General features: G+C 40.1%; 1 protein-coding gene across 1 annotated transcript in view; it reads left to right on the top strand.

Moving 5' to 3' along the window:
- The window catches only part of LOC6566919 (tyrosine-protein phosphatase Lar), a 99754-nt gene that overhangs the window by 11684 nt on the left and 61523 nt on the right, over window positions 1–26547 (top strand). Inside the window, exons 2-4 of the mRNA XM_043214650.1 lie at window positions 23828–23869; window positions 24824–24955; window positions 25020–25181. Coding sequence (XP_043070585.1) covers window positions 23828–23869; window positions 24824–24955; window positions 25020–25181 — 336 coding nt within the window. The remainder of the gene's footprint in view (window positions 1–23827; window positions 23870–24823; window positions 24956–25019; window positions 25182–26547) is intronic.

Genomic DNA, 26547 nt, shown 5'->3' on the forward strand with positions numbered 1-26547 from the left:
CTGACCGTTGCAGTTGCTGTTAAGCCGCAAAACACGCATCCCGTTGCATGCAGCAGCTGCTCCGTTTCCCATTTCCCCCGCCAACATCATCGCACTATGCTCGCTGGGGATTTGTATACTCCGTAACGAAAATCGGGCCACAAAATAGGTATTTTCAGCGAAATATGTCTGACCCAAAAACATATAATTATTCCAGCTTAGCGCTTATCTAGATTGTAAGATATTATTATTCATAGTTTACTAAACATCATGGCCAATACCTTAGGTTTGTCGCACAGTGGCTTGCTGATCAACTGAGAATTCTGATGATTGTCCAAGAACCAAAAATGAGTTAGTAAAAGCAATGCAAACTACAGGGTATCTTCTCGTCGAGCACAATCAGCCGACACATTTTCTGCTAGTTTCGAGCTGCATTTGCAGAAATTGATGTTGTGGCTTTTTGGACTACAGATTCTCTGCAGCCAGAGAAATAGTTGTTGTACTGCTGCCCGCCCCCCTTCCGAAGCATTTCTGCATTTTTGACCAGACAGCTCCGTGCACTGCCTATGTAAATATATGGCGAATAACCTGCAAAACTAGAAAGCCAGCAAAACCTGAAAACCATTGCCATTGAGTGCTCTAATTTAAAATTATGCCGAGCTACGCAAAATATCGCATAGACCATGGAAACTTTTTCAAGTGTGTGGATGCTGGGTTTAAGTTGAGTTGAGTTCAGTTGAGTTTAGTAGCCACTCCTCTGTGTGTGCTTTAAGCATTTAATAATGCGGCCACTTTAAGAGCACTTAGAGTTGAGTAATTATTGTGGTTAAGTTTACGAGCGTGTGTATGTGTTTCGTGCTCCATTTGCAGCCAATTTGCTTTACAATTACTAGAGTTATGATAGTTGAATACAATCAGTTACAGAGTCCGGAAATTTGAAATTGATCATACAATCTTAACATTGATATCATATACTAAAACTCAATTTTAAAGTGAGCAATTTTCAGTAATAAAACATGAAGTTAATTTAAAAAAAAAATGGACTTTCAATTAAAAAACGGAAACGTCAACGCTTAAGCTATGTGTCAATACCAAATTGCCTAGACAAGTTGACTAATTATCGGCCTTGTCAGCTTATTAGGGACAGCATCAGCGAGAGAGACAGATAGCGAGAAGAAGAGAGAGAGAGAGAGCTAGAGAGAGACAGTGATAGATGAGAAAGAAGAGCAAGTCAACTAGAGTCGCTGTCAATTTCAGAAATTGAAGCACGACAACAAAAAAAACACAACCCGAGCATATACAAATACAACTGAAATATGGTAAAGGCTTTAGGGCTTGAACATCAATACATTTAAAAATTAACAAACTTAACGAGCGAGATAGATAGAGAAACTAAGAAAGAGAGAGAGAGAGAGAAATACAGACAACGAGCTGAAAGCAAAGCAAAGCAGAAACAGTTACAACTGTCAACTAAAGGAGCCAAGTTAAGTAAAACAGACTTAAAGTTTTAACAAGTATCTGTCGAGGGGCCTGTCAAAAGTGTGAAGGGGCTGCTAGGGCAGGGAGAGGGTGGCACGTGAAAAGAGGAAGCGCCGGCAAGGCGTTAAGTTCTAAGAGGGGCTTGCTTTTTTCAAGGGATAGAGAGCGAAGCTGTTGCTTCTTGCTATTTACTTATTTTGTTTGCATTTACTTAAATCGGATGAAAGGATTTGCTGCTTAGTGAGCGCGACTTTGTCTCTGCCACTACTCGCTCCTATACCTTTTCCTCAGGTCCACCCCCCGACCCCGCCAACATCCAACCACCACTCACCCCCGGCAACAGTAATTTTAAATGAAGTTTAGCAAACGTGCAAAAACTGAGTAGCATTTCAATTGAGTGTCACCAAATGTTGTTAGTCCAACAATAACAAAAATTTCTAGTTGGCTGTCTACAGATTTATGGTCATTGGCCCGGCCCAATGTGTGTAGCAGATAAAAGGCTGAGCTCTCAATAACATTATAACCCCTCAACCCGCATCAGCTGTCACCAGGCAACATTGCCTGTAGGAAGCAAAGAAAATATAAAAAAAGGGATCGCTCAGCCGCTTATAATAATGACAAAGGCAACAACAACAACGACAACAACAACAACAAATCACTGGCTCTGTGTATATGCTATATTGTTACGTTCTGCTCCATTTGTAAAATCCTTTTTTATGTAAATAAATTCTCAAGTCCATTTTCAACATATTTATGCGCCATTTTACACACACACACACACACACACACAAAGCGAGAGTTGAGCCCAATTCTGGTGAACCCTCTATAGACATTTCACTTTTTGTAAATCCCATTAAGAGAATTTTTACCCAAATAAGAAAAATGAGCTTTCAGCGCATTAGAAAAGAAAATAATCAGCCCAAAAACCAACAGCCAAACAACAAATGACAATAGCCAAAGTGTAAGGTAAATTTACTGTTGACATTTCATTTTGTTCATGGAATTTGTCTACCGCTTTTCGATTTCTCCTTTTGCATCTCTTTCTGTCTATTTTGTTTTTTTTTTTAACTTTTTTCCCTTTCCGGTTTTGTTTTCTTTTTTTTTTTTTTGGTTTACGATATGCTTGACACTATTTGCTGTTGTTTCTGGGGGGAAAAAAAACTGAAGTGTAGCTTGGGTCAAGGATGAAAAAAGGGCGCTACAAATGGTTAAGCTCAAGTGTGCTAAACCGTGGAGTGTTAACGGAAACGTTTTGTTAGCCGAAGATGATCAATTTTGGGCACATGCAGCGCTACAAGACTTCAAGTTGAGCCTGGCTTCTTGGGCTGATGATGATTACTGTCTGTCGATCCTGAAGATTTATTGAAAATCTGATAAATTTAAGTATGTTTAAATGTTTCTTAAAATATTATTTTTTTTTTATCACATTAATGGTGAGACCGGAACTTTAAAACCTTTTAAGAAGCACTTTAAAAATGTTTCAGTTCTTTTGAAGTGGAACAAAGCATTCACTTAATGACCTTTGACAGCAGCGCTGGCAAGTTTCTAGATTATTTACGTGCTTCGTAGAGCTCGTATAGCTACTCTCTCTTATCAGTCGAAATGGAAATTAATATTTAATGTGCGCACATTTTTATTATTTTGTATTTTGGTCCCAGGCGGTCGTCTAGCTTTGAAATGTTATACGCTGCTTAAGCCTCATTAAAAAATAATGACGGGCATATTATGAAATGAAATGTTAGGAAATGGCTGCAAGGGAATGTGAAAGAGACTTTGAGAAAGAAAGAAATTCCTAGAAGTAGATTTTTGCCTCTGAAATGTTCTCGATTCTTGCCATTTCTCAGTATTTTTGCAATCATTTTTCGTGGTTGCATTTTTTCTGACGCGTCTGTTCGATAGCAGGCTGTGTGGTGAGGTGAGAATATTGTGGAAACATTGATAAGCCAAGCAAACTTTTGCTGGCCTGCAAAAGTCCCTGGAGATAGAGAAAGCAATAGAGCAAGCGGGAACGGGAGATAGAGAGAGAAAGCGAAAATTTGTTTTTTGGACAACTTGGTGGCTGGGATCTGGTTTTCTGGTCTGGTCGCTGCTTAAACGCACACAAGCAAAACTTTTTGGCCGCAAAACTTTTAACTGGTTGGTCGCCATACTTGTTGCCCCAACCACATCGCTGTAGAGGGGCACGACGCATAACTGAGAACTGTGGGAACAATCCTCGCAAGCAGCTGCTAAGACAAACATAAATAACATGCCATTGTCCAATGGAGCGCGTCCTGGGCCACAAAGTTGCCTCTAATGATGCCACATTCAGATGTCTATGGGCCAGGCGGCATAAATTAGCCAAAAACACACACAAAATCACACACACACACACACACACACACGCACATACATATATAAGTTACGGACACACAGTCATTGCTAGGTGGCGCGCCAGTTCAGCTCAAATTAAATGTTAATTTCATGCCATCATAATCACCGACGTCGCACAACCAACACACACATGACCTCATTAAGGCCAACCGCTGGCCAGCAGCGAGCCAACAACAATCAGAAATAAGTTAGAATGTGAAAATTAGCAACTCCCGTTCAGTTATAAAGATACCCTGCGAGTTCAATTCAAGATGGAAAGAAAATTATGTCAAGTCTAAAGGCATACGTTTGTGTGGATCGTTGTATGTTTTAAAGCCCAACTTAACTGGGTTGCTTTGCTTAAATAATTATTTTTTTATATTTTATATTATATTTTATTTATATTTTTTCAAGTTTATCAACTGATACCTATTTAGTGCGATTTTTACTTATTCAGTTTCTAATACCCTCACTCAACTCTAATGTTAATAGATTCAAGGAAGATCGCGATTTATGCAACAGATAGTTTTAAGTATTTCAATATGAACTGTTTGAAATTGAACTGAACCAGCAAGTTTTTGAATATAAAATGCATACCCCATGCACACTCGAAGCTAGGATATTATATCACGAACAATGCCGAGGTCCTATAATAAAAGGCAACAAGGACGTACCACATAAAGGCAAAGCTTCCAACTGTTGGACAGTTGTTCCGAGGCTTGGGGTAAGACAATAGGAAGGGTGGGTGAAGGTGAGGTAGTGGGCGAGGGTGATGGGGAGGGAGAGCGCGGGTGGTTGACTGGGCGTCGTCTACGTCGCGGTCGCCACGCTTTACAAATAAACTGTAAAAATGTTTACCGACAATTTTCTACACAATTTTACGCCGCGTCGACGGCAGGCGTTTCTCGGGGGAGCTGTGGCAAGAGGGGCGACGGTTGGTGTTTGGCTAGGAATTTTAGCAAATTAGGGTGCGCATGAGGTCATATTAATGTGGTTAATTACAATAATTAGAAATTTAATTAAGGTGTGTGTATGTGTATATTTGTGTGTGTGTGTGTGTGTGTGTACTGGGGCTTAAGTGTGTGTGTGAGTTGCAGTACACACTAAAATCGAATTTACATGTTAAAAAGCTGTAAAAAAAAATGGTAAAAATGAAATTCTACGCTCAGTCGCACAAAACACATGCCATAAATACAAAAACAATATAATTTGTATTATGGGCTAGGTCTACCATATGAAGTGTTGTGGTGTGGGGATAGGGGACTTAAGCCGAAAGGGCTAACTGTTGGCCAGTTAGTCAGCCAGTTAAGTTGGCAGCCCAACAAAACAACACACTAACTGAGTTGTTGTGGTTAATGGCTTGTAGGTGCCTTTTATTTATTTTTTTTTCCAAATTCTAACTATGTATTATGTGTTGTGGGGAATGGAGGGGTGTCAGCAGTTAATGATGATAAATTTTGCTTACAATTTGTTGTGCTGGCAAAAGAGTTGAGTTAATATGGAGTCCATGAAATTGGGCAGAATAATAGGTTAAGAAGGCTGGGTTGTGTCTGCGGCAAGGGTTGATGTTTATGTGTAGCTGTCAGGAATGTGATATTCGACTTGCTGGAACTCAAAATAATCTTAGTTAATTTATTAAAAATTATATTTATGTCGAATTAACTAATTGCAGAGAGTTTTGGCAACTCACTATGAATTTAAAAAAATTAGGCAAGGGAATAAAATTAAATTATGATGGAATGGCATTTCTAGTCGGATTAGTTTACATCAAACATTTCACTTTTATAATTCTTATATTTATTTAATTTTATTATTTATCTAAATATTACTTCATTATGAATTTCTTATTTCCTGTTTGTAAGCATTATATTTGTTGATTATACTGTTCCCGCATTCAAATTTGGGTGCTACAACTTATGGGCTGTTTAGCTAGGCAAGTCTGTGCTCAATTATAGCCTAGATCCAATTTCACACAACAGTTATATAGTCGCTGTCGTAATATATCATAGGCCAATGGAAGCCTTCAATTACCTGTGTGTTCCAGCAACTCGCATTTGCCACATTTGCCCCTAAACCAATTACTGCAAGAAAGTGTGCTATCTAAACGTATACGTAATATGTGTATACGTAACTGTGTTGTTTGTGTGGGTATTCATTTTATGGTCTGCTTTACGGAAACTCGGGCGCTAGAAACGTGCGTTTAATTAGAGTTTTTACATGTCATTGATTTGCCACAAGCACACAAAATATATTTTAACGTGCCACCAACGTCTTCGCACCGTTGCCCAGCTCGGCCTTGCCCCCTCTTTGGTATGCCGCGCATAGCTGAACATTTTTGATGTGCAATTTGATTTTAGGCGGTCTTAATGCCTACCGCACTTTCTGTTTAGTTTATTATTATCTAGTGAATATTTGCCAAGGCATTCGGCTCGCTGCTGTGTATGTATGTGTGTGTGTGTGTGTGTGTGTGTGTGGCTGTGGGAGAGTGTAGACATAGCTGAGACCAAGTACACTACGGGATGTGGATTTAATTTGCGTATGAAAAAATTCCTTTTGCTTCAGCAGCAGGAGCAGCAGCAGTGGCAGTAACACAATTCCCCAAACGAGTTTCGAGACCTGAATGCGAGTCGAGTCCTGGCTGCTTGTTGGTTGTTTGCTTGGCTGTTCGTTTGCCTCTGTGCGCAGTTGTTTAGAGGATATGCATAAGAATGCCTTGCATTTCCGTTTCAGTTGTTGTTGCTGTGATTTCCTATTTGCAGCAGCAGAAGCAGCAGCAGTAGCAGCTCCTTTGGCAGTGGCAAGTGGCATTGCTGGCGCTGAGAGTTGATTTTATGCTTTGAGCAAAGTTTCGTTGCATATTTTAAGGCTCTTTTGGCCCCATCTAACTTGGCGTTCGCACCCGGCCCCAACTCCTCACCGCGTCCTCCCTTGACTACAGTTATGTATGTACTGGAACGTAAAACAATCAACTGCGATTTGTTGTAAAGCAATTGCAAAATTATGCAGCAAGCGAATGCCGCGCCCCTCCCCGCCCACAACCCAAGCATATTTTCTCGTGCGCGGCGAGCGTTTGTCAGACGGGCAGACAGACAGCCAGACGGACAGACGGGCAGACCGACAAACAGACAAACAGTGGAGCATTTGAAATAATTTGATGTTTTTCATATTTATTAAATTTGCCTGGGGCTCTGTAGCTAGGCAAACAGCTAACAGCAAACAGCAATAACAACAACAATGCAAGACATACTGCCGGTAAATCAATTACACCTACCACTCAACAGCTACACACACACACACACTCACACACACACACAGAGAACACAGAACACAGTTAGCTGCTGAGTCTGTTGTGCTGAGTTCGTTGTCCGTTTGCGCCGTTTGCATGTTTTGATTCGTATCTTTAATTAGAGCGCCGCTTGAATTGATGACGACTCGCAGTCGACGGCTTGTTTGTTGCCCATCACCAGGTAATTACCCGGCAGGAAATGCATATCCTTTGCCTCTTTCACAAGCAAACAAACAACAAAAAAAAAAACATACACACTCACACAAACTCAACTAGTCTGAGCTGAGCACACGAATCAAAAGTGGAAATGAAAAGCTAAGCGGAAACTTTTCGACAGCTTTCTGGCGCAAATTTGTAACGTCAGGTTCGCTCAATTTGTTAAGCCCGTACATACAAACCAACCCCACCCCACCACATTCCCCACTCCCCACTCTACCCGGGTGGCATGCTGCCCGTTAAGGGATAGCCCCATCATCATAATCAAGCATCAGCTGCTGCTCAACTTGTTTGGGTCACATCAACAGCCAACATGTCAACCTCAAAAACCGCAAAGTTGGCAAACAAGTTTTTTGTTAGCCAAAAGAAAAAGGCAAGGAAATTTGGCCCAGCTTCGATTGAAAATCAACGCACACACACATGTGTGTATGCCTGTGTATGTGTGTGTATGTTTGTGTTCACATTTGTTTATTTGTGAAATTTAATAAAAGGCGCACAGTGGGCTACAACTGATTGAGAAATGCCAACTTGACATGGGTTATAAATCGAAACCAGTCGGGGAGCTTTGAAGCTGAAGCTGCATTTTCAATTACCCAGAGACAGAGAAACAACAATTGTTGTCATCAAATTGAGATTTAGCTTGGCTCTGTTTATTTTCCTATTGATTTTCATTCAAAGTTTTTGCTTGGGCAAGCAACTTTGGCACGTGAAACAATTACCAAAAGCTGGCCAAGTAAATCTAATTGAATATTCTGAGCAACAAAGGATTTTGGTATATTAAAGACTCTTTGACTTGCACAAATCAAATATTTTATTTTCAATTAAAATCCACTCTACAAAATTGTAATGAAAAGAAAAAAGAAGGTTTCACAATTCCGCTGCAATTAGAAACCAGTGTGCAACATTTGGTGGCAGACCTGTTTAAGGGTACATTTTTCCCGAGCGTCATTTTCAATTTACGCTTTTGATAAGCATAAAAATCACCGAGTGTTTGCCTTTAAATTTTTATGTAAACAACTTGGTGACTTGCTGCGTGTCCCCTCCCTACCGACACACTCCCACTCACACCACATCCTAATGCTACACACACACATACACACACAGACTCACACAATTTCCTGAGCCACTCACGCAATCACTTCAATGTCAAGCATCAGCAGAACTGGGAAAAACAGCTACGCTCATCAGCATATCAATGGATGCCTGTGATTTTCTTCTGCTGCTGCTGCTGTGTTCTTTTTTTATACAACTTTTTTTATGCTCTCCAATTTTAATTACAAAAGCGTCTGTTGCGGGCTCCTTTTAGCTGTTGTTTGTTGTTGTTATTGGGGCGTTTCTAATTTTACGCTAGACAAATTTTATATGACTGAATTATGATATGAACCGTGGCCCCGAGCCCCGCTATCGAGTCCGAGTCTGGTCCAAGTGGCCAGCTCGCTTCATAATTTAAAACCTTAAACGTTTTCAACTTACCCAATAACTTTTCATACCCTGGTCCTTTTAAAGCGGTCACTCAATGTTCGCAATGTGCCATAATAGACCGAGTAAGACATTATATGGCTTATAAAATTCATTTAATTTTTTATTACATTTTTTATTATCAATTTTTAGTACTCCAGTGTGCATTTTAAAATTCAAAGTTGATGTAACTAACTAACTTCTACGAGCTGCTCTCCAAACCAGAGGCTGGAAGCACCTACAAACAATCTATATACATTTTGAAAAAACAACAGATCACAAACTGGTCCCACAATATATATAAATAGTTATTATTATTATAAATTATTTCTAATTCATATAAAAAGATCAAACTTTTCTAAAAATGTCATTCAACAATATTTTCATAGCGTACAGGGTGTCTAGGTGGCTTGATATACTTTTAACCAAGTCAAGTGCTTAAAGCTGTCTGCAGAAATCAGAGTGAGTGGCTTTAGTCCATGCGTACGAAGAAATAGGCCGAAAATTATGCTAAGCATATGCCGGGCCAGGCTTCAGGATGATGCTTGGTAATGACAAGGACCTCAACTGAGACGACTTAAGAGATGAGAAAGAAAACGAAAAGCGAAAAACGAGCACGAGCGCAACGCAGTCAGCCAAAAAGGACAACAAGCTTTATTAATGTTTTATGTGTATTGTGTGCTGCATACTAAGTACTATTTTCATAAGGACAGGGGTGGCCAGGGGAAGGGGGCGGTTGGGGTGATGTCCCGACAATGTCAATTGAAATTGTTTGTCGAGACTGGGCACTGAGCACTGAGCGCGCGAGTCAATAAGTGGAGCTAAATAAAACTAATTAGTTCCAATGAGCAAACAGAAGCGAGCAACTCCGGCGACACACCTGCAGTCGTTGAAGACAAGCATTTTTAATTAAACAGCAGCACAAAGCTGGCAGGGAGCGTGGAAGAGTGACGGAGGGGTAAGATTGGGGTACAGGTGTTGCTTTGGTTAGCTAGAAGACAGAGACGGAGACAAAGACAATAAAACAAATCTCAGGCACAAAAGTATGCAATGAAAAGACTGCAATTAAAATTCAAATAACATGCAAGGCGCCAAAGTGCCAGACAAATTCTAAGGAAACCGCCAAAAACACACACTCACACACACACACACGCACTCTAACATATCCAAGCATACAAACACACACGTGTCTCGAATCACACACACACACACACACACATACTGTTTGTACAAATGTAATAAAGCTTTGGTTGGCATCCATTTCAAACTTTGCCGCATGTAGCATACTTTTCCGGGCCAGCCGACGCATATTGCGTTTGCTTGCTTGTGGTAGAGCACTTGTATGGTTGCCTCTGCTTCCCCTCCCTTCCCTTCTCAACCCCTCCCCCCCTCTTACCCTCCTTCTTTGCAGGCAGAACATCATCATATTCATTATTATGACAGTTGTTGTCACAATTAAAACAATAACAAAAACAAAAGTCGTAAGTTTACATGGTAATTAAATATTTTAATATGCCTGTGAGAGAGCAAGCGAACTCTCTCTCTCTCTCCCTCTGTCTCTCTCTTTTTCCCTGTATCCCCCTCGCACCTATGGACCCTGTTTCTCATTTTGGGTTTTTGGTGTCTCTGCGGTGCGACTATATTCGGGGCCATGCAGCTGGCGCCAAAGACAGGCACCACTGTATGTGGTGGTGGAGGTGCTGCTGTTGGTGGTGGTGGTCGTAATGGTGGCGACAGTGGTTGCAAATTGCCAGCCAGCAGCTTGTGACGACTATGTCTCTTCCCCTCTCCCTTGCCATCTGCCTCTATCTCTGTCTCTGCAAGCACAACAAAATTATAGCCATTGTGTCACAGTTGCTGCGTTAAATTTATTTATTTTTCGGTTGCACACTGCAAACAATTACAAAATACTTGCTACAGTACATAAATTGAAATAAACAAAATTGCAAAATTAAATTGGAATATAAATTGAATTTATTTGAATTTAATCCAAATTATATTTTAAGAGTCTTAGCTCTGCTGCACTGCCAACATGCCCCTTACTTTCTGTCAGTGTAATTTTAATTTTCTAATTGTCAAAGTTGTGTGTGGTATTCACATATTTTTTCACACACGCACACACACAGCCACACTCATCAGTCGTGTGGCAGTCAACGTCGCATCTTTTGAGTGATTTTCATCTATTCAACTGTTGCTCAAGTTTACTGCGAGTTTTCAATTTCTTCGCCACATGTGCTGGGCGGTGCTTTGGCTGGCATTTTGCAAGTTATGCGATGCGTTTAATTACAACTTTATTTCAATATTTTGTGCACCATGTCGCCGCTGTCAGAATTTGTCAAGTTTATTTCGCTTCCCCTCACATCTCTCCCGCTCTATCCCTCTCTTTTTACTGCTGCTGCTGCTGATCTTTGTGCTATTCCTGCTGCTCAACTGGCATTAATTAATTCAATTCAGGTCCTGTCAGTTCCGCAGTTGCCACCGTCGTCTTTTAATCTGATTTGAGCACGCACTTAGGCATTATTGAATTTAAACTTCTATATATGTATGTATGTTGAGATATATATATATATATATTTATGTATGCCTGTATATAAATCGAGTATTGCTTATTTCGGTTAAGTAAGACAATTCATTCAATTTGTGGCCACTAAATCAACCATAATAATAACCACAACAAATGGACGGCCGCACATAACAAAGTAAAAAAAGCGAACCAAAAAAAAAATCTTGTTAGAGAAAAGAAAAGAAAAGCTTTGGCAGCTAAACGAAAAACCAAGCCGCAAATTCAACGCCCAATTTGTGCCGCACTGCTGCTTCCGTTGTCAATAACAATTTACGGCAAAAAGGACAGAACAGAACAGAACTGAGAGCACAGGACCAAGCTGGCCAGGACAATAATCGAAAACAGCAGCCGGTCAGTAGAAAATATATATTTCCTTTTTCTAATATTAATAATCCGGCATACGCAACGACCAAAAACGCCACTGAATCTCTATATAAGCAGAGGGGCTGCCTGGATATGGGATCCAGGGCGGAGATAGGACGAGGCTTGAGTTCTGTCTTGGCCATGACCAACAAATGAGCTCCGACAGGCGTGGAGGAGGCGCTCCTAATATGTCACTGTTGGTGCCAATAACAATAATAAGCAGCAAAACAAAGCCTAAAAGCTGCCAACCATAAATTCTGAGCTGCTGCTATCGAGCACTTTGATGCAAGGGTGAGAGTTGGGAGGGGAGGGCAGAAGCAAGACACTGGCAAAGTCGTTGACAATTTCAGGCTGTGGCCTGTAAGGCAGCGGGACGACGAGAACGACGACGACCCTTGCCAATTTCAGCTGCAAAATTTATGAAAAGTTCAATTTATTGTGCGACATTATTTTAGCACATAGTTGCTGCAGAAATATACCCAGTAGCTAATATTGGCAGGGGCAATATTATTTATGAAAGAAACATCTTAAACATTTGGGTACAAAAACTGCTACTAATATCTGTCAATAATTGAAATATACCCTGTAGTCAAAGCTGGCAGGGGCAATGTGGTTACAGCTAGGAAAATTTATAATGTATTCTTTAAAAAATCTAAACCATTTTAAGTACAAAAACTGCCTGTCAAAAGTGTTGATATTAAAAATTTGTGTATTCCATATATTAGTACGCAATTAAAGAGACCAAAAATAGAGTAAATAGATTTTTATATTTACTGAAGTGAATTAAAAAGATAGAAACGTTTCAATTACAGGGTGTACACTGAGTCAGATTTTCAACATTGCAGCATTTTAACGATATATTATATTTTATTTAAAAACTTTATAAATTTTACTTGTGAATTACTCACACATGAAAAACGTTGGCATATCAATTTTTATGCCATACGCACACGTATTATTTTAGCATTTACATATGCGGGCACCGTTGTGTGGGCTGTGGCTGTGTGTGTGTGTGTGTGTGTGTGTGTGTGCGTGTGTGTCTTGGTAACATATGCCATAAATTGGCTGAAGTGGCCTCTCAACTTCCTTTTGCTGCTGACTTACTGCCTGTTGCCCTCATCTCTCAAGTCTGAAAACATAAAATGCTTAAGCATTATTGAAATTTTTCCTTTTCCTTTGACTCGATTTTTCTTTATTTGAGCTTTTTGCTTCTGTTCTGGTTGTTTATATGCGGGCCAGACAATAACCCACTCGGCATGGCATCAATTTAACATCAATCTATTGATATTGAATCGCACACACACTCACCACACACACACACACACACACACTTGCATACATCTCATATATGTATATTTTATACCGTTCGTAAAAGTCGATTTGCATACAACTCATTTTTTTGCGTATTTTTTATTTGTTCTACCGTTGATTTTGAAAACATTAGCAGCTAGAAGTTTGAGTTGACATTTTCTTGTAGTGCAGATAGCAAACAACATTTTTCAATTTACGAACTTTCAACGTAGTTTTCCCAATGGATTTAGCTTATTGTTTGGTGTGTTTGATTGATTTTCAAATACGACTTCAGCTGGGATTTAATAGTGTTGCTAATGCTGTGATAGCGATGATTATGGCTTTCGTCTACTTCCTATATCTGTATCGTTTATATCTCACAATAATGCCCTCGCTTCTTAATTGTACCTACATATGAAGACTCATTGCTCAATCCGCAGACTTACAGATAGGACTGTTTGGCCACGTTTGTGTGCTAACACCCATTTCACCCATTTTGTCTTCTCATGATAACATTTCGCTTACACACTCCCCTCCCCCTTTTGGAATCTGTTCAGAATGATAGCGCGGGTTTGGCAATAATTGCTTTGCCTTTTGATATGCTGAATCATGTAAAATAATTTCCTTATTGGCCAAAAAAGCTGGTCGCTACTTAACTTTTTGACAAAATGCTGCCACTGCCAATCTTTCTCATTGCTTCCCAGAGAGTTTTTCCACAGCTCCAAACAATGACTATATACTTTCGTTTTTTCATTATCTATGCCGAACGTAAATCTGGCTTTCGGGATATGCCTTAGTTTTAATTAATGGATCTGCAATATGACGACAAAGCTTAACTAATTAATTTATTGCCGACAAACAACAGCAACAAAATACGACAAATAAGCTCAAGTTGCCAAGAAAACAGCTTAATGTGATGCAATAAAAAAATAATGTAAAAACAAATTAAGAAGCTTTAAATAAATCGTTGCTAGACATCTTTTGATGCAGAACATGAGGATATTTCAATGGTGTAAAATACAGTATCAGACTAATCGATTTTCCGCAACAATTCTTCGAATTTCATAATCCAAGTTCAATAGGAAGCATATCCACAATCTAATCAAGAGTGCCACTAATTCTAGTAGGTGGATTTGTGGAAATCAGCTTATTGAGTTTCAGATGTTATCCAGCACAGTTTCAACTTTTGCTTCAGCTAAATGAGTTTTACTTGTTTTAACTTTCGCTTCAGCTGCTATCTGTGGCTTTCATAATTTGACTTGCCGCATAACTTCCACTTTTTGGTGGGGTTGCCGCAGCAGCAACCGCCAAATGTCTTTAATATCTACACGCTGAGCTATCACTGGGTGTCACTGGTGTCCAGTCACTGTTACTTTGCTGCTTGCCAAGCTCCCCCCATCCCTCGACGTGCCAGCTGCCCTTAGACTTCCCCTGTGTGTGTGCGTGTGTGTCTCAGTTGGCTCAACATTACGTATACGTAACAATGCGCGCACATGACCCCTTTTGCTTGACCTCACTTATCTTACTTAGTGGTTTTAGTGCAGCGCGCACTCTCTGGCAAGTTGGTAACAAAAACATTTATAGACAGCGTGCAACGCACCGCACGCCCCCCTTGAATGATCTGCCACCCCCGGCGCGCTCTCGCTTTCTGTGCTGATATTTATGTGGCCAGCTGTTGGCATTAGTGGAACTGGCTTTTAAGGCGGCAAAATGTTGTGTGTGTCCCGCATGGCAATAATGTGGGCATGCCCCGCCCTCTGACTGCCCTTTTGTTGCTGTTGTCGCTGCTGCTGCTGCTGCTGCTGCTGCTGCTGTTGGCGCATTAGGTTTCAGGCCACAAAAGCTTAGGCTTTCGTCTGGCTGTCTGTCCAGCAAGAGTTTTTGTGGCTGGCCAATGGCTTTGTGTGCGTGCGTAGTTGTATGTGTTTGTGTTTGTGTGTGGGTTCGGGCAATAAACTTGTCACTTGTTATTATCGCCTTAATCGTCTCGACTCGCTCAATGCCTTTGCTTTAATGTTTCCTGTTTCGCCACCTCGCCCACTCTTTCTCTCTCTCTCTCTCTCTCTGTCTCTGTTGCTCGTTGTTCGGTTTTATGTACTGCTATATGGTTGTCCGCCTGCCTCATAATTGCTGTCATTGCAACAGTTGTCCCGGGCTAAATTGATGGAATCTTTTTTGGCAGCACTAAGCACTTACTCACTTCTACGACCCGAATGTGTCTCCTGGACAACCTGCGGTGTTGACTCGCAACGCATTTCCATAAGCTCACACAAAACAAATACACGCACACACAACCAACAAAAAAAAAAAGAAAACAGCAAAATATAGGCTCACAATTCGGGCACATTTATCAAATTGTAAATGTACCTATAATATATCTTACACTTCGCCCCTCGCGCACCCACTCATTCGACTGTTTTCATCTTTAAAAGTAATGCGTGCCGCGCCACGTGACAAAGTTGTGCAAATGTCTTGACTGCTTACCTCTCCACCTCCAGCTTCAGCCCCCCCCAACCGCACTCCACTTGAACACCAAACCGTCCCCACCCCCGCTCTCATCTACTCACGCTCGCAGCGACGACCTTTATAATCTGGTCGCTACACGACGCTTGCTGCATAATAATAAAGAGGCAAAGTCAAAGCTCCAGACAGCAACAGCGATTTGAGAAACAATAAAACAAAGAGCAAAACGTCGCCACGCCTCCGCACCCTTCCCCTTCCCTAACGTATTCTCACACAGAGCCTACTTGGGAGTCAAAGGCAAAAGGCAAAAGACATTGCATACTTTATGACGGCAAAAACAGCGTCTAAACATTTTTGCTTTGCTTTTGATTTGCAGACGTTTGAATAGAATGAGAGAGAGAAAGAGAAAGAGAGAGAGAGAGAGATTGTCTGTTAGTCTCACAAAGAAGAGGTAGGGGAGTGGCTCACATATTAATTCCGACAACTTTTGGACTGAGGTGCATTCAACACAGATTTGATGAAAGTTTTACCATGCTCTTTGTCACGATTGATTTGTCTTCGGCTGCTGTGGAATTTACTGAAACTTTTCCACACACACAACGCACTTCGCATAACTTAATCGTCGAACTAAAGCATTTGTTTGGTATGCGAATCTTATGCACATTCGAAATGGGTATTCTTTTTCTAATAAATATTTTTTGTTCTTAACTTCTTATGTACTCTTAGCACAGATAATTTTATTTTTACAAATTTAAGTTTATTTCTGGCTTTATTATCATTTTCTATAAATGAATCAAAGCTTTTCCTTAACTGCAGAGTTTTTAGATTTCACACTTTTTCTTAAAACTATTCAAGTCAACACAAAGCACAACAGAGTGGCAACTCTGTCGTCATTTTTGTAGTTAAGTATGCTTTGAGTTGTAAAAAATTGTTACTTTCTCAAACGATGCTGGCAAAGTTGTCTATTCTTTGAACAGTTTTCCCCTCTACACAGTTGTCTAAGGAGTATTCGTCGAATGCTTTTTCGAATACCTTCTCCGAGTGTTGCCACACAGTCTGTAAGTATTTCAGCTATTTATCAAGCTATGACAATGCGGATTTGGAGTAGCTGAAATGCCAATAGATTTCAACTGCCTGAAATCTGCAAAACTTTAGCTCATTGTTGCTGTTTTGCTGGTGTTGTGTGTTTGTGTGTGTCTGTGTGTGTGTATAAAGCGCTCTTAAACCCGACTTTGACTCCTTCCCTCCCTCCGTTTACCAGGGACTTTTGCCACCCACCCACTTGCTGACTACCTTTGTTAGCTGTTACCATTTACTATTTACCTGTTAGCTGTTGGCTGTTACCTGTTTCTTGCATTGTTTTTGCTCCTGGCGCGACTTAAGTGCTTGCCTGTTTTGCCTTTGTGCACATTTAGCTGGCAGTTGTTGTTTTTGGTGTGGTTGTTGTTGCTGTTTCTGTTGGTGCCATTGGCATTGGCATCCAAGTGCTAGACAAGTTCTTCTTTTAACCATTAGTCGGAAAGTGAACAACTGCCCGAAGCGTGTGCCAGCTTATAAATAACACAAATTAAACAAAACATCCGGCCAAAAAAAAAATAAAACAAAAACAGGATAAAGAAAATGAAACTTTGATGCAAGCCAAAAGTTTTTTCTCTGCTTCATCATGATCATCAATATATGTATATATGTATAAACTCAATATAATTTCTGTCAAAAGTTGAAACTAATAAAAGCCCGCAGAGAAGGAGGAAAGAGGAATGGCCCAGGCCTCTTAATACTAATAATAATAAAAGTTTTTTCAGACTGTTGGCTAAAGTTTATGCATTGTCTCGCAGAGCGAATGAGAGCGCTAGAGTATAGATAAGGGAGAACGGGGGGAAATCCCGTTTGTGGTACACGCATCAAATATATATCATAAATATTATGACAAGCTCAATAAAATATCAAAGCCTGCTTACCGGCGCCTTTACGTGCGTAAAATGAAAGCAAAGGACGAAAACAAAAGCGACGAATAGATGAGAGAGAAATATTAAGGACGTTTGGCTGGGGAGGGGACGGTTTCTTGCCAATTTGGCAAGTGTCTGCACAGTTTATGAAATTGCCAGGTTGTCTACAAGATATCTCAGTACACGGGCAATCATAAATTGCACAAGGCCTAGTCGAAAGGACAGCACACAAAAGGAAGGACAGTGGGTGGATTGGGGGCAAGAGACAGGCACGTGTGTTGCGTCTCATAAAGTTTGCGGCATTTTAAGCCGTAGCCCAGCTTACTTAGTAATCCCGCATAGAGAAATAATGAATGTGCTGCTCTGCCTGACGACATCTTCGTTCGTGTATCTCTAAAAAACAGATAGATAGATAGATGCTCACAAATATTAAGATACATATAGATTGCTAGGTGTGCCTATCTGTGTGCGTATTATGTGTGTGCCTGTGTATGGCAAATCCCCATTTAATAGAACAGGCGTGAGGCTGAAATTTGTGCAAAAATATGCTGCGGCTTATAAAATGCTGCCAACCGACCGCAAACTCAAATAGTTTTAGACCCCCAGCAGCCCCAAAGTCAACCCCTGAACCTGAAACCAGCTTCCACGCCCACCGCAGCAGCCGCAGTCGACGCAACTTTGCTGTCCTTAAGGCAGCTTGAACTACACTACCTATTTCCATAGCTCCTCCGCCTCCGCCTCCGTCCCTCTTCCTTCGCTCCCTCATTCTGGCCACACCGCACGTGCTGACATTTTTTGGCCGCACTTTACATTATGCCCTGAAGCAAAAACTAATTATATTAAAATGTCATGTAAAATTTTTGTGTGTCGGCAGCGGTCAGAAATAGTTGTCACTGTGTTAGTTAGTTTAACACTGAAATGCTACAGTGTATGTGTGTGTGTGTGTGTGTGCATGTGTTGATGTATGTGTGTGTGTATATATATTGGTGTCTTCATTTTTGGGTCGCTTGTAGCGCTGACTTTGCCAAGTCAATTTTTGAGCTGGCCAAAGCAGTTTTTTTTTTTTGGTTATTGCCTGCAGCTAGCTTCGGAATTGCAAGAAATTTATGTTGATGAGCTGTGAAAACTTTACATTTGTGCTCTACAAACTGGGTCAGTAGATTTTCTAATCGATTTTGAAGAATATAAAATGAAATGAAGGTATTCATATGGTACATTCAAAGCTCTTCATGCCTTTTCATGAACTCATCTTTCGATCGATTATTCCAATGGCTCCGTTTGGCTTTGACATATCGAATGCCCGCAACCAGATGAGTATTATATTAGGTAGAATTTTCGCTACTATATTTTGCACTTAAGCTTTATTTTTTTCAATATAATTCATAATTTATTCTGATAGCTTAATGGAAGAGGCAACTCCACATTATAAATTCAATGCAAACCCTTGCTTCTTGTATAATTAATGGTAATATGTATATATATATATTTGTTAGATTCCTAACACATTTCAGAATCGAAATGAAACGAATGCCGTTTATCCCATTCCTCAAACGTTCTTTTGACTGGCTTTATTGACTTGCAGATTGCTGCTGGTTAAAATTGGCATTTGTTATGCTCGACAGTTGACAGCTGATTGAGAGATCTGTAAAATAGGACGAATCTTGGCCTAATGGCTTACCTTTTTATCGGTTCATTTAGCTCCGGCTGAAGGGTCACCGATTAGAACAGGAGCGCAGCTGTGCGCAAATTGGGCCCAAAAATGTAGTGCATTTTTAAACAACATCAGCATATGCGCTTTAAACTTAACAAGCTTACTTTTTAAGTAAAAGTTAGCTTCCATGTAGAAGCAGCTTTTTCTTGGGAAATTCCCGACCAACTGGTCACACTTTTAATTTTGATTAATGATTGCCGTAGAGGCCCACATCATTTATATGCCTGACTGGGCAACGCCAACCTGTCGCCTTGATGGGCCTAAAAACTTTATTCCACCATTATTTTATTTAGCTACTGATGATGATGGGCGGAGAGGGGCATGCAGGTTTTTGGGATGGGGACATCGCATCGATTTGCTGATTTGATGAATTGTTTAATGGGATTTTGTTGACACTTTGCGTTCGACCCAAAACCTGACAAGTGTTTCCAGCTGCCCTGCACGTACGTCCTTTTCAATACCATGTTGCTTGTTGTGTAATTTAATTAAAAATTTACATTGCATAGTTGCAGACGTCAGGCGATATAATCACTGGCTTTTGTTCCAGGCTCGAGGGAACGAAAGCGCAGCTTGTTCTCAACTTGCGTAAAGTTCATTTTTATTACTCTTTCAAGTAACATTAAAATTTAGTTGCATACACGAACCGGAGCTTTGGATGGCTATAAAAACCCCAGCGTAAAACTCTGCTGCACTTTATATTTTATTTGCAGACTTCCAGAAAACCCAACCAGAGCCGAGTATCAGAAGCATTTGAGGCGTTCCGTTTCCGTTTCTTAGACTCAGCAGATTTAGCAATTCTATGCCAAAGTTGCTGCATTAAAAATACACAACGCGACTCGGGACGGAGATGCGGCGTTGTGAGGGGCGGGGCTTGGCGGGACGTGGCGCGGCGCGGCGTAACACGACTTGAGCAGAGTTGCAATTTGTTGGGGCCAGAGTGTTGGGTAGCAGCAAATGCAATGAATCGTTAAATTTAGCATCCTATTTCAATGCAATTCAGTGAAACGAAATGTGCTGCTGATGCTGACAGGTGAATTGCAGCTGTCAGTCAACGGGACGGCAGTGAGGATTTGGTTGGGGTCATTCCCTCTATCGCCTACATCGACCCCTTCCCCCAAAAATGGATATTCTTGCTGCTTCATTTCATCCATATCTCTCTTTCGTAGCTTGGGTCTTGTTAGCAAATGATTTGTCCTCAACACACATTGCCTGCCCGTAGATCCAACAGCTTAGCAGCAGGAGCAGTAGCAATCTCTTAACCATTTCCCCACCCCACCCCACCCCAACCCATTCCCTTCCCTACCACACCACTTGACTATATGCAGCCGTAAGCTTCTTCTTCGTCCAACAACCCGAAAATATTGAAATTTTTGCACAACTTTCGCCCGCACTTTGCACTTATTAAAAACTCGTACAGATGAAATAGAAAAACCTTGTTAGGGGTTGCGTCGAGCAAGGGGAAGGAAGGAAGGAAGGAAGGGGGCGCATAAATTGCCAGGCCGAAAATTCGCAGGCCCAACTTTGTGGAACTAGGGTTAGGGCTATAAAAAACAGCTGCATACTTTACGGCGCTGAGCATATGCTGATTTTATATGCCTCCGCTCGTTTCCGCACTCACCCCTCCCCGACAATCCTTACTGTGCCTAGCCACACGGGGTCAATTTTTATGAGCATTTGGGCATATTGGAAACAAGGCCAAAAGTTATGGCAATAATTTAACAATGTTGCAGAAGCAGAGGCGCGTCATTGAAAAAGAGAGTTGTGAGGGGGGGTGTCCACCATGGAGATGTCAGCGAAAGTGTTGTCGAAATCGAGTTGTTTTTCTGGGTTGCATACATGTGTTTTATTAAAAAAAAAAACAAAAAAACAAGAAAAGCAATTGTGTTCCAGTTGTTGAACAGCAATAACCTTGTTGCACATGACACTTGTCACATCTAATCGAAACACTTTTCTAGTTATTAAACTACGCCACTGGGCGGCAAAACGTTTTCTGAATATATTTTATAAAATCAATTCAATTTTTTTTTCATACATTTACAATTTTTTCTTTCTTTTTTGCGTTATAGTAAAAATGTTAGTATTAATTTCCATATAAATTGCACGACTGCCTGAGTTGGTAATCCTATTGCTATATTTCAGTGTGTGTACGTTAGTATATGTATGTGTGTATGTGTGTATAAGTTCACATTTCAAACGGTTGAAATCAATTTGCACATATCAACATCGAAATTGTTTGCACTATGAAGCCCAGCTCCAATATTCATTTCCCCTCTCCCCCACCCTACCGCCTCCTTCTCTTCCACTGCGTTGCAAATTCAGAGCGTTAGTCAAATGTGCGAAATGAAAAATCAGCAAGAAACGTTGCACGCAAGCAAAAGTTAGCTGCATTTTAACTGTAAAGCCCGCAAACCAATCGAATCAAAAACCAAGCATGGTTCAGTTCCTGGTTCTCGTTCTCGTTCTGGTTCTGGCGCTATCTATGGCATCTACAAATTTCATTTGGTGGGCCTTTAATCTTTTTAACAGGCAAGCCCCCGCCTCCCGCAGAGCACAAACATAATTAAATTTATTTAAATTTTACTCTAAGCCAAGCAACAAGCAATGTTGGCAATCCAGCAAATAAACAGAAATCCCAGTTTTATTGCTGTAATGATACGATTTTTATGACTCGTCACGGAAGTGTCTCTCTCTCTCTCTCTCTCTCTCTCTCTCTAGTTTGCACTCTCAATTTCTCCCTGTCTCTGTCGGTCTATCAGTCTTGGCTACGCTTCGCAATCAAATTGCTTAAGCAAACATAAAACTTTACAAAGGCGCCAAGAGACAACGCTAAAAAAATATATATGTATATGTAAAAAATGGCTGTGAATTTGCTTTGCCATCTTTTGTAATGGTGAAGGAGGAGCAGGAGCAGGAGGAGGTGGAGGAGCGGCGGGTGTTAGCTGATGCTGTAGCTCATTACAGCCACAAACCAATATGCTTATTGCTGTTCGGGCTATAAAAACTGTTAACGTAAGCGTAAAATGCTTTCAAGTGCTTCGCAAATCCAGCGACGATGAGCGCTAGCAAATCATTTTCGCGAAATGAATGAGAGCAAGAAAGTTGGTGAGAGGAAGAGAGAGGAAAAGAGATTGTGAGAAATCTCCATTGGGCGTTTTATAATGAGCAGCAGCGAATTTAGTTGCATCCAAGTGTATTCCCACAAATGATTTAAACGCAAATTTAAGTGGGAATACAATTGATAGTTGCTGCTTATATTGCTTGTTAAACTTAAATTCTTTTGCAAATATTATTGTTAATTTTGGAAAAAATGAAAATTCTTTTTTCTGGAAACCTAAAATGCTTTTAGGTTTCTACTTTAAATATATAATTTATTTTATTAAAAATGAAGATGTTTATGTTTATGAAATTCAATTAAGTACTTAAGAAACTAAACTTACTCCATTAGAAAAACTGAAGCATACTCATTCCATCTGGTTTCAATTTGAAGTTTATTTATTTAGTAGTGCATATTTTTAGCTATTCGTTTGAGCTACTTTTATTGTGACCACACTTGAGCTTTCAAAGTGTCAAATCTGAAATATTTTTCTGAAATTTAGGTTGACAGGTTGACATATGAAATTGGTCGGAACAACAGATATGGTGTTTTTTTTTTCTTCTTCTTCTACTTGAAAGCCACACATAGTACAAGTATTTTTCATTTTACTTGGCTTTTCTTTTTGTGATGTTGCTTGGTTCGGCTGAATATATTTCCCACATGCTTGCAGTGCGCAAAAGTCTGGCCGGCAACTTGTCGAGCCAAAAGTTGAACGCAAAACTTGCCAAATGATACCAAGTACAAAAATAACAACAAGAGAGAATAACAACAATAGCAGCTGCCTCAATGGCAACCAAATGGTCTGCATGTTTTGGCTGTGGACGCCTTGTAGCAAACTTTAAATTATTTACAATACTTGCACTTACAATGTCCTCAGATTTGTGTCCAAGGCAACAATGCAGCTCATTCACTCCCCCCTCTCTCTCTCTCTCTCTGTCTTTCTCTCACTCGTTTTCTTTCTCGCTTTGTGATCCGCCCTAGCTCTGTGCAAATATTATTATATACTTAGAAAAAAAATATACTTATATATATAAATTCTGTTCTTTAACCTGCGCCATTTGGTTTTGCTTGCTTTGGAATTCTGCCTGCCTTCGGGTTTAACAGAGTTTCAACATCTGCACAAAAAGCTAAAAAGTTTCAGTGCCCGCTCAGAACAGAAAGGGAATACCATTGTTGTGGCATAAATCTTAAATAACTGAGCAAAAGATTGATCACTTATTCGCTTAAAATATTTAAACATTTCTATTAAAATGAATTTCTTAGTCCAGTAACTGCATCAATGCTTGGTTTTAGTTTGTACCAGTATTTAAATATATTAAAATTGTACATTTAATCGGCTTTTCGCATTTATATTTGTAATCTTCTTTAAGCAAACACTATTTTGATTACGTATCAATGTTGTTAATATAACAATTTAAGTCAATTTAAGTATTTGTATAGATTACTTTAATCTGCTAGTTATATTCAAAGTTTAAATCTTAATATTATAAATCAATAATAAATCAAGTAACAACAAAACAAAATCGATAGCCAACAAAAATAACAAACGCGTCAATCTTAATCGCAAAAGTCGTGTCTGCGCTTCGTGGCAATATCCGTTAATATTAATCCGTCGTTACATTTACAGATGCAAATTTTTCGGAGTTTCCTTATATACAATATCTGACACGTAAGTTTTGGTTGAAAAGCGACTCTGCAGCAACCAATCGCGGTTACCAATAAGCAAAATAACAGTTATATACAAATTTCACTTAAACATTCGATTTAAAATAAAAAAAACATAAATCGAATTGATATGCTGGGTAAACAACTTTACTCCAGGACAAAGGCGGCGGCAAAACGACAGGACAACTGAAACTGGCTAGGGGTACCGACGAGGCTGTGCGCTGGTTGGAGGCATTTGCTGTACAAACGATGCACATGACAATATTTTTGCTGCTTGCTTAACGTTTCGTGATTTTTGCCAGATTTTTAATGCCACACACACCCACACATATCCAAACCGCTTCCTGTTCGTATCTCTTTCTGTGTGTGTGCAGCACGTACGCAGTTCTCTCTGTCTCACTCTCTAGGTATGTGTATGTGTACGTATATGTGTGTGTGTGTGCGTGAGTCGCAAACAACATGCGACGTTGTATTGACAGCATATTGTGACAAATATGTAAAAAAAAAAAAGAAAAAGTAAATCTACAAAACACACAAGCGCAAAATAAATCGAATTCTCCGCAATGCAAAATGCTTCTCTTTTTAATAGCCCAGTGACCACTGTAAAGTGCTGTAAAGTTGAACTTTAAAGGACTATAAACATTTTTTCCAGTAGTTTTTCATCATTAAATTGTGGCTTTTGCGATAACATAAGAAAAATTGCAAGTTTCTATTTGCTCTCCAAAAATTGAAGCCTGGGCTGTCGCTAAATTCTCTTATATGTAATTATATTATAGCCTTACTATTATTCTGCTTCACAAGTTAATTACTCAATTTAACCTACTCAGAAAAGTGGAATTCTTTTTGTAAGGCGGAACACATTTATTACCTACTTTGCCGTCGCTAGTCCTGGTCTTAAAATCTATAGTAAATTCTGTTATTGACCAATGCTTGGCTGTTCTTTTGTGCACTTTCACAGATCCACCGGAGATCATCAGGAAGCCGCAGAATCAGGGTGTGCGTGTTGGAGGCGTGGCCAGTTTCTATTGTGCGGCACGCGGCGATCCTCCGCCATCGATAGTTTGGCGCAAGAACGCCAAAAAAGTATCGGGTGAGTAAATGGACCCTCTCAACCTAAATGCCAGCTCCTAATTCCTTTTCTCACACACACGCAGGCACTCAATCGCGCTACACGGTGCTGGAGCAGCCTGGTGGTATCTCCATATTACGCATTGAACCCGTTCGAGCTGGGCGCGATGATGCGCCCTATGAGTGCGTGGCGGAGAACGGGGTGGGCGATGCCGTATCCGCAGTTGCAACTTTAACCATCTATGAAGGTAAGTGGCAACCGATCCCATCTATTCGTATGTGTGTCTGGCCAATTGCAGGCGTCCTAATTGAAGCTGCAGTCGTAGAACGTGGGCTAAGGATGCGTTCGGCTGGGGTGTGGAGTGGGTGGTGTGTGCGGGATTGTAGAAAAGTTTTAGCGTAATGTAAGCAAAGTTCATACATTGATTTTGAATTAAAACTGGGTAAAGAACTTTACATGCCTTGGCGTAGTAGCAACTTTTTCCACACCACATAAACCCACACTCATCCACGCCCTCATCATCATCCCCCTTCTCTGGGCCACCCCTGGGATAACTGCCTGCTGCAAAGTTGTTTGCCAGCTTGTTTGTGTGGCTTAAATTACTTGCCAAAATTTACTTTTGCTTATTTACAACTGTGCAAAGGATAAAGTTTTTAGCCTAAGCCTAATCAAGTCTATGCCAAATAGCTAGATATACACAGTCATAAGGGGGGAGGGCGTGGTGGGGCAGGCTGCTCACTTACTTGGCACCGGCAATTGAACTAATTTGCTTAAACTGAGCGCACAGCCGGCCAACAAAAAGTATTTATAATTTTGCACTAAATTATAAACAGCTAAAAGTGCCTTCCCCACGCAAATCAATAACAAAGCAAAAACAATGCATGAGTTCTGAATTTTCATAACTTTTGCCGGCTTCACCAAATTTTAATGAGCTTTAAGTAGCCTGCGTCTTATTAAGTGTGCAATTAACTCGTAAAAATTAATCGCCTGCAACTACAACTACACTACTACTACAAAATTTGGCAAAAATAAAACTTGTAGTTGGGAAAACTTGAAAAGTTTCAACTGATTGACTTGTGGATTTATTAGTAAGCCAATTTGGTGCACCATAAACTTATAATTTGACGAAGCAAAAAATAAAAAATATACCAAAAATTGTATATCTTGTATATCTTAAAACTTCAAGTTTCTCATCAGCATATTTATTGTTTGGTTATTAAAGTTTATCAAAGCCATAACAAAGTTTTGAGGCGAAGATTGAGAGTGCTCATACTAGAATAGACCCATTTTCCACAGTAAACAATTAGTAAATACTGAAAACATGGGGGGATCTCTGTCAAAAATAAAATATTACTAGTCATGTACAGTTTACTTGATAATTTTGCCTCGACTGTAAGATCTCAGCGATATAGTAATATGCAAAGGCTACTCGAATATCCGAAAATGTTACGCAAATATTTATACTTTAAATTTGTTTAGCTTCAAAATGTTGTTAGAGTCATTATTTCTGCTCAATTCTTTTTGATTTGTGTGTGCTTTGCTGTGGCAGCCATTTTGTAAACGGAAAATAATTATCACCTATAAGGTAAAAATGTATGCAAGCCGCGTATGAG

Source organism: Drosophila grimshawi, unplaced genomic scaffold (assembly GCF_018153295.1).
Source record: "Drosophila grimshawi isolate 15287-2541.00 unplaced genomic scaffold, ASM1815329v1 contig_1377, whole genome shotgun sequence".
Classification (NCBI taxonomy): Eukaryota; Metazoa; Arthropoda; class Insecta; order Diptera; family Drosophilidae; genus Drosophila; species Drosophila grimshawi.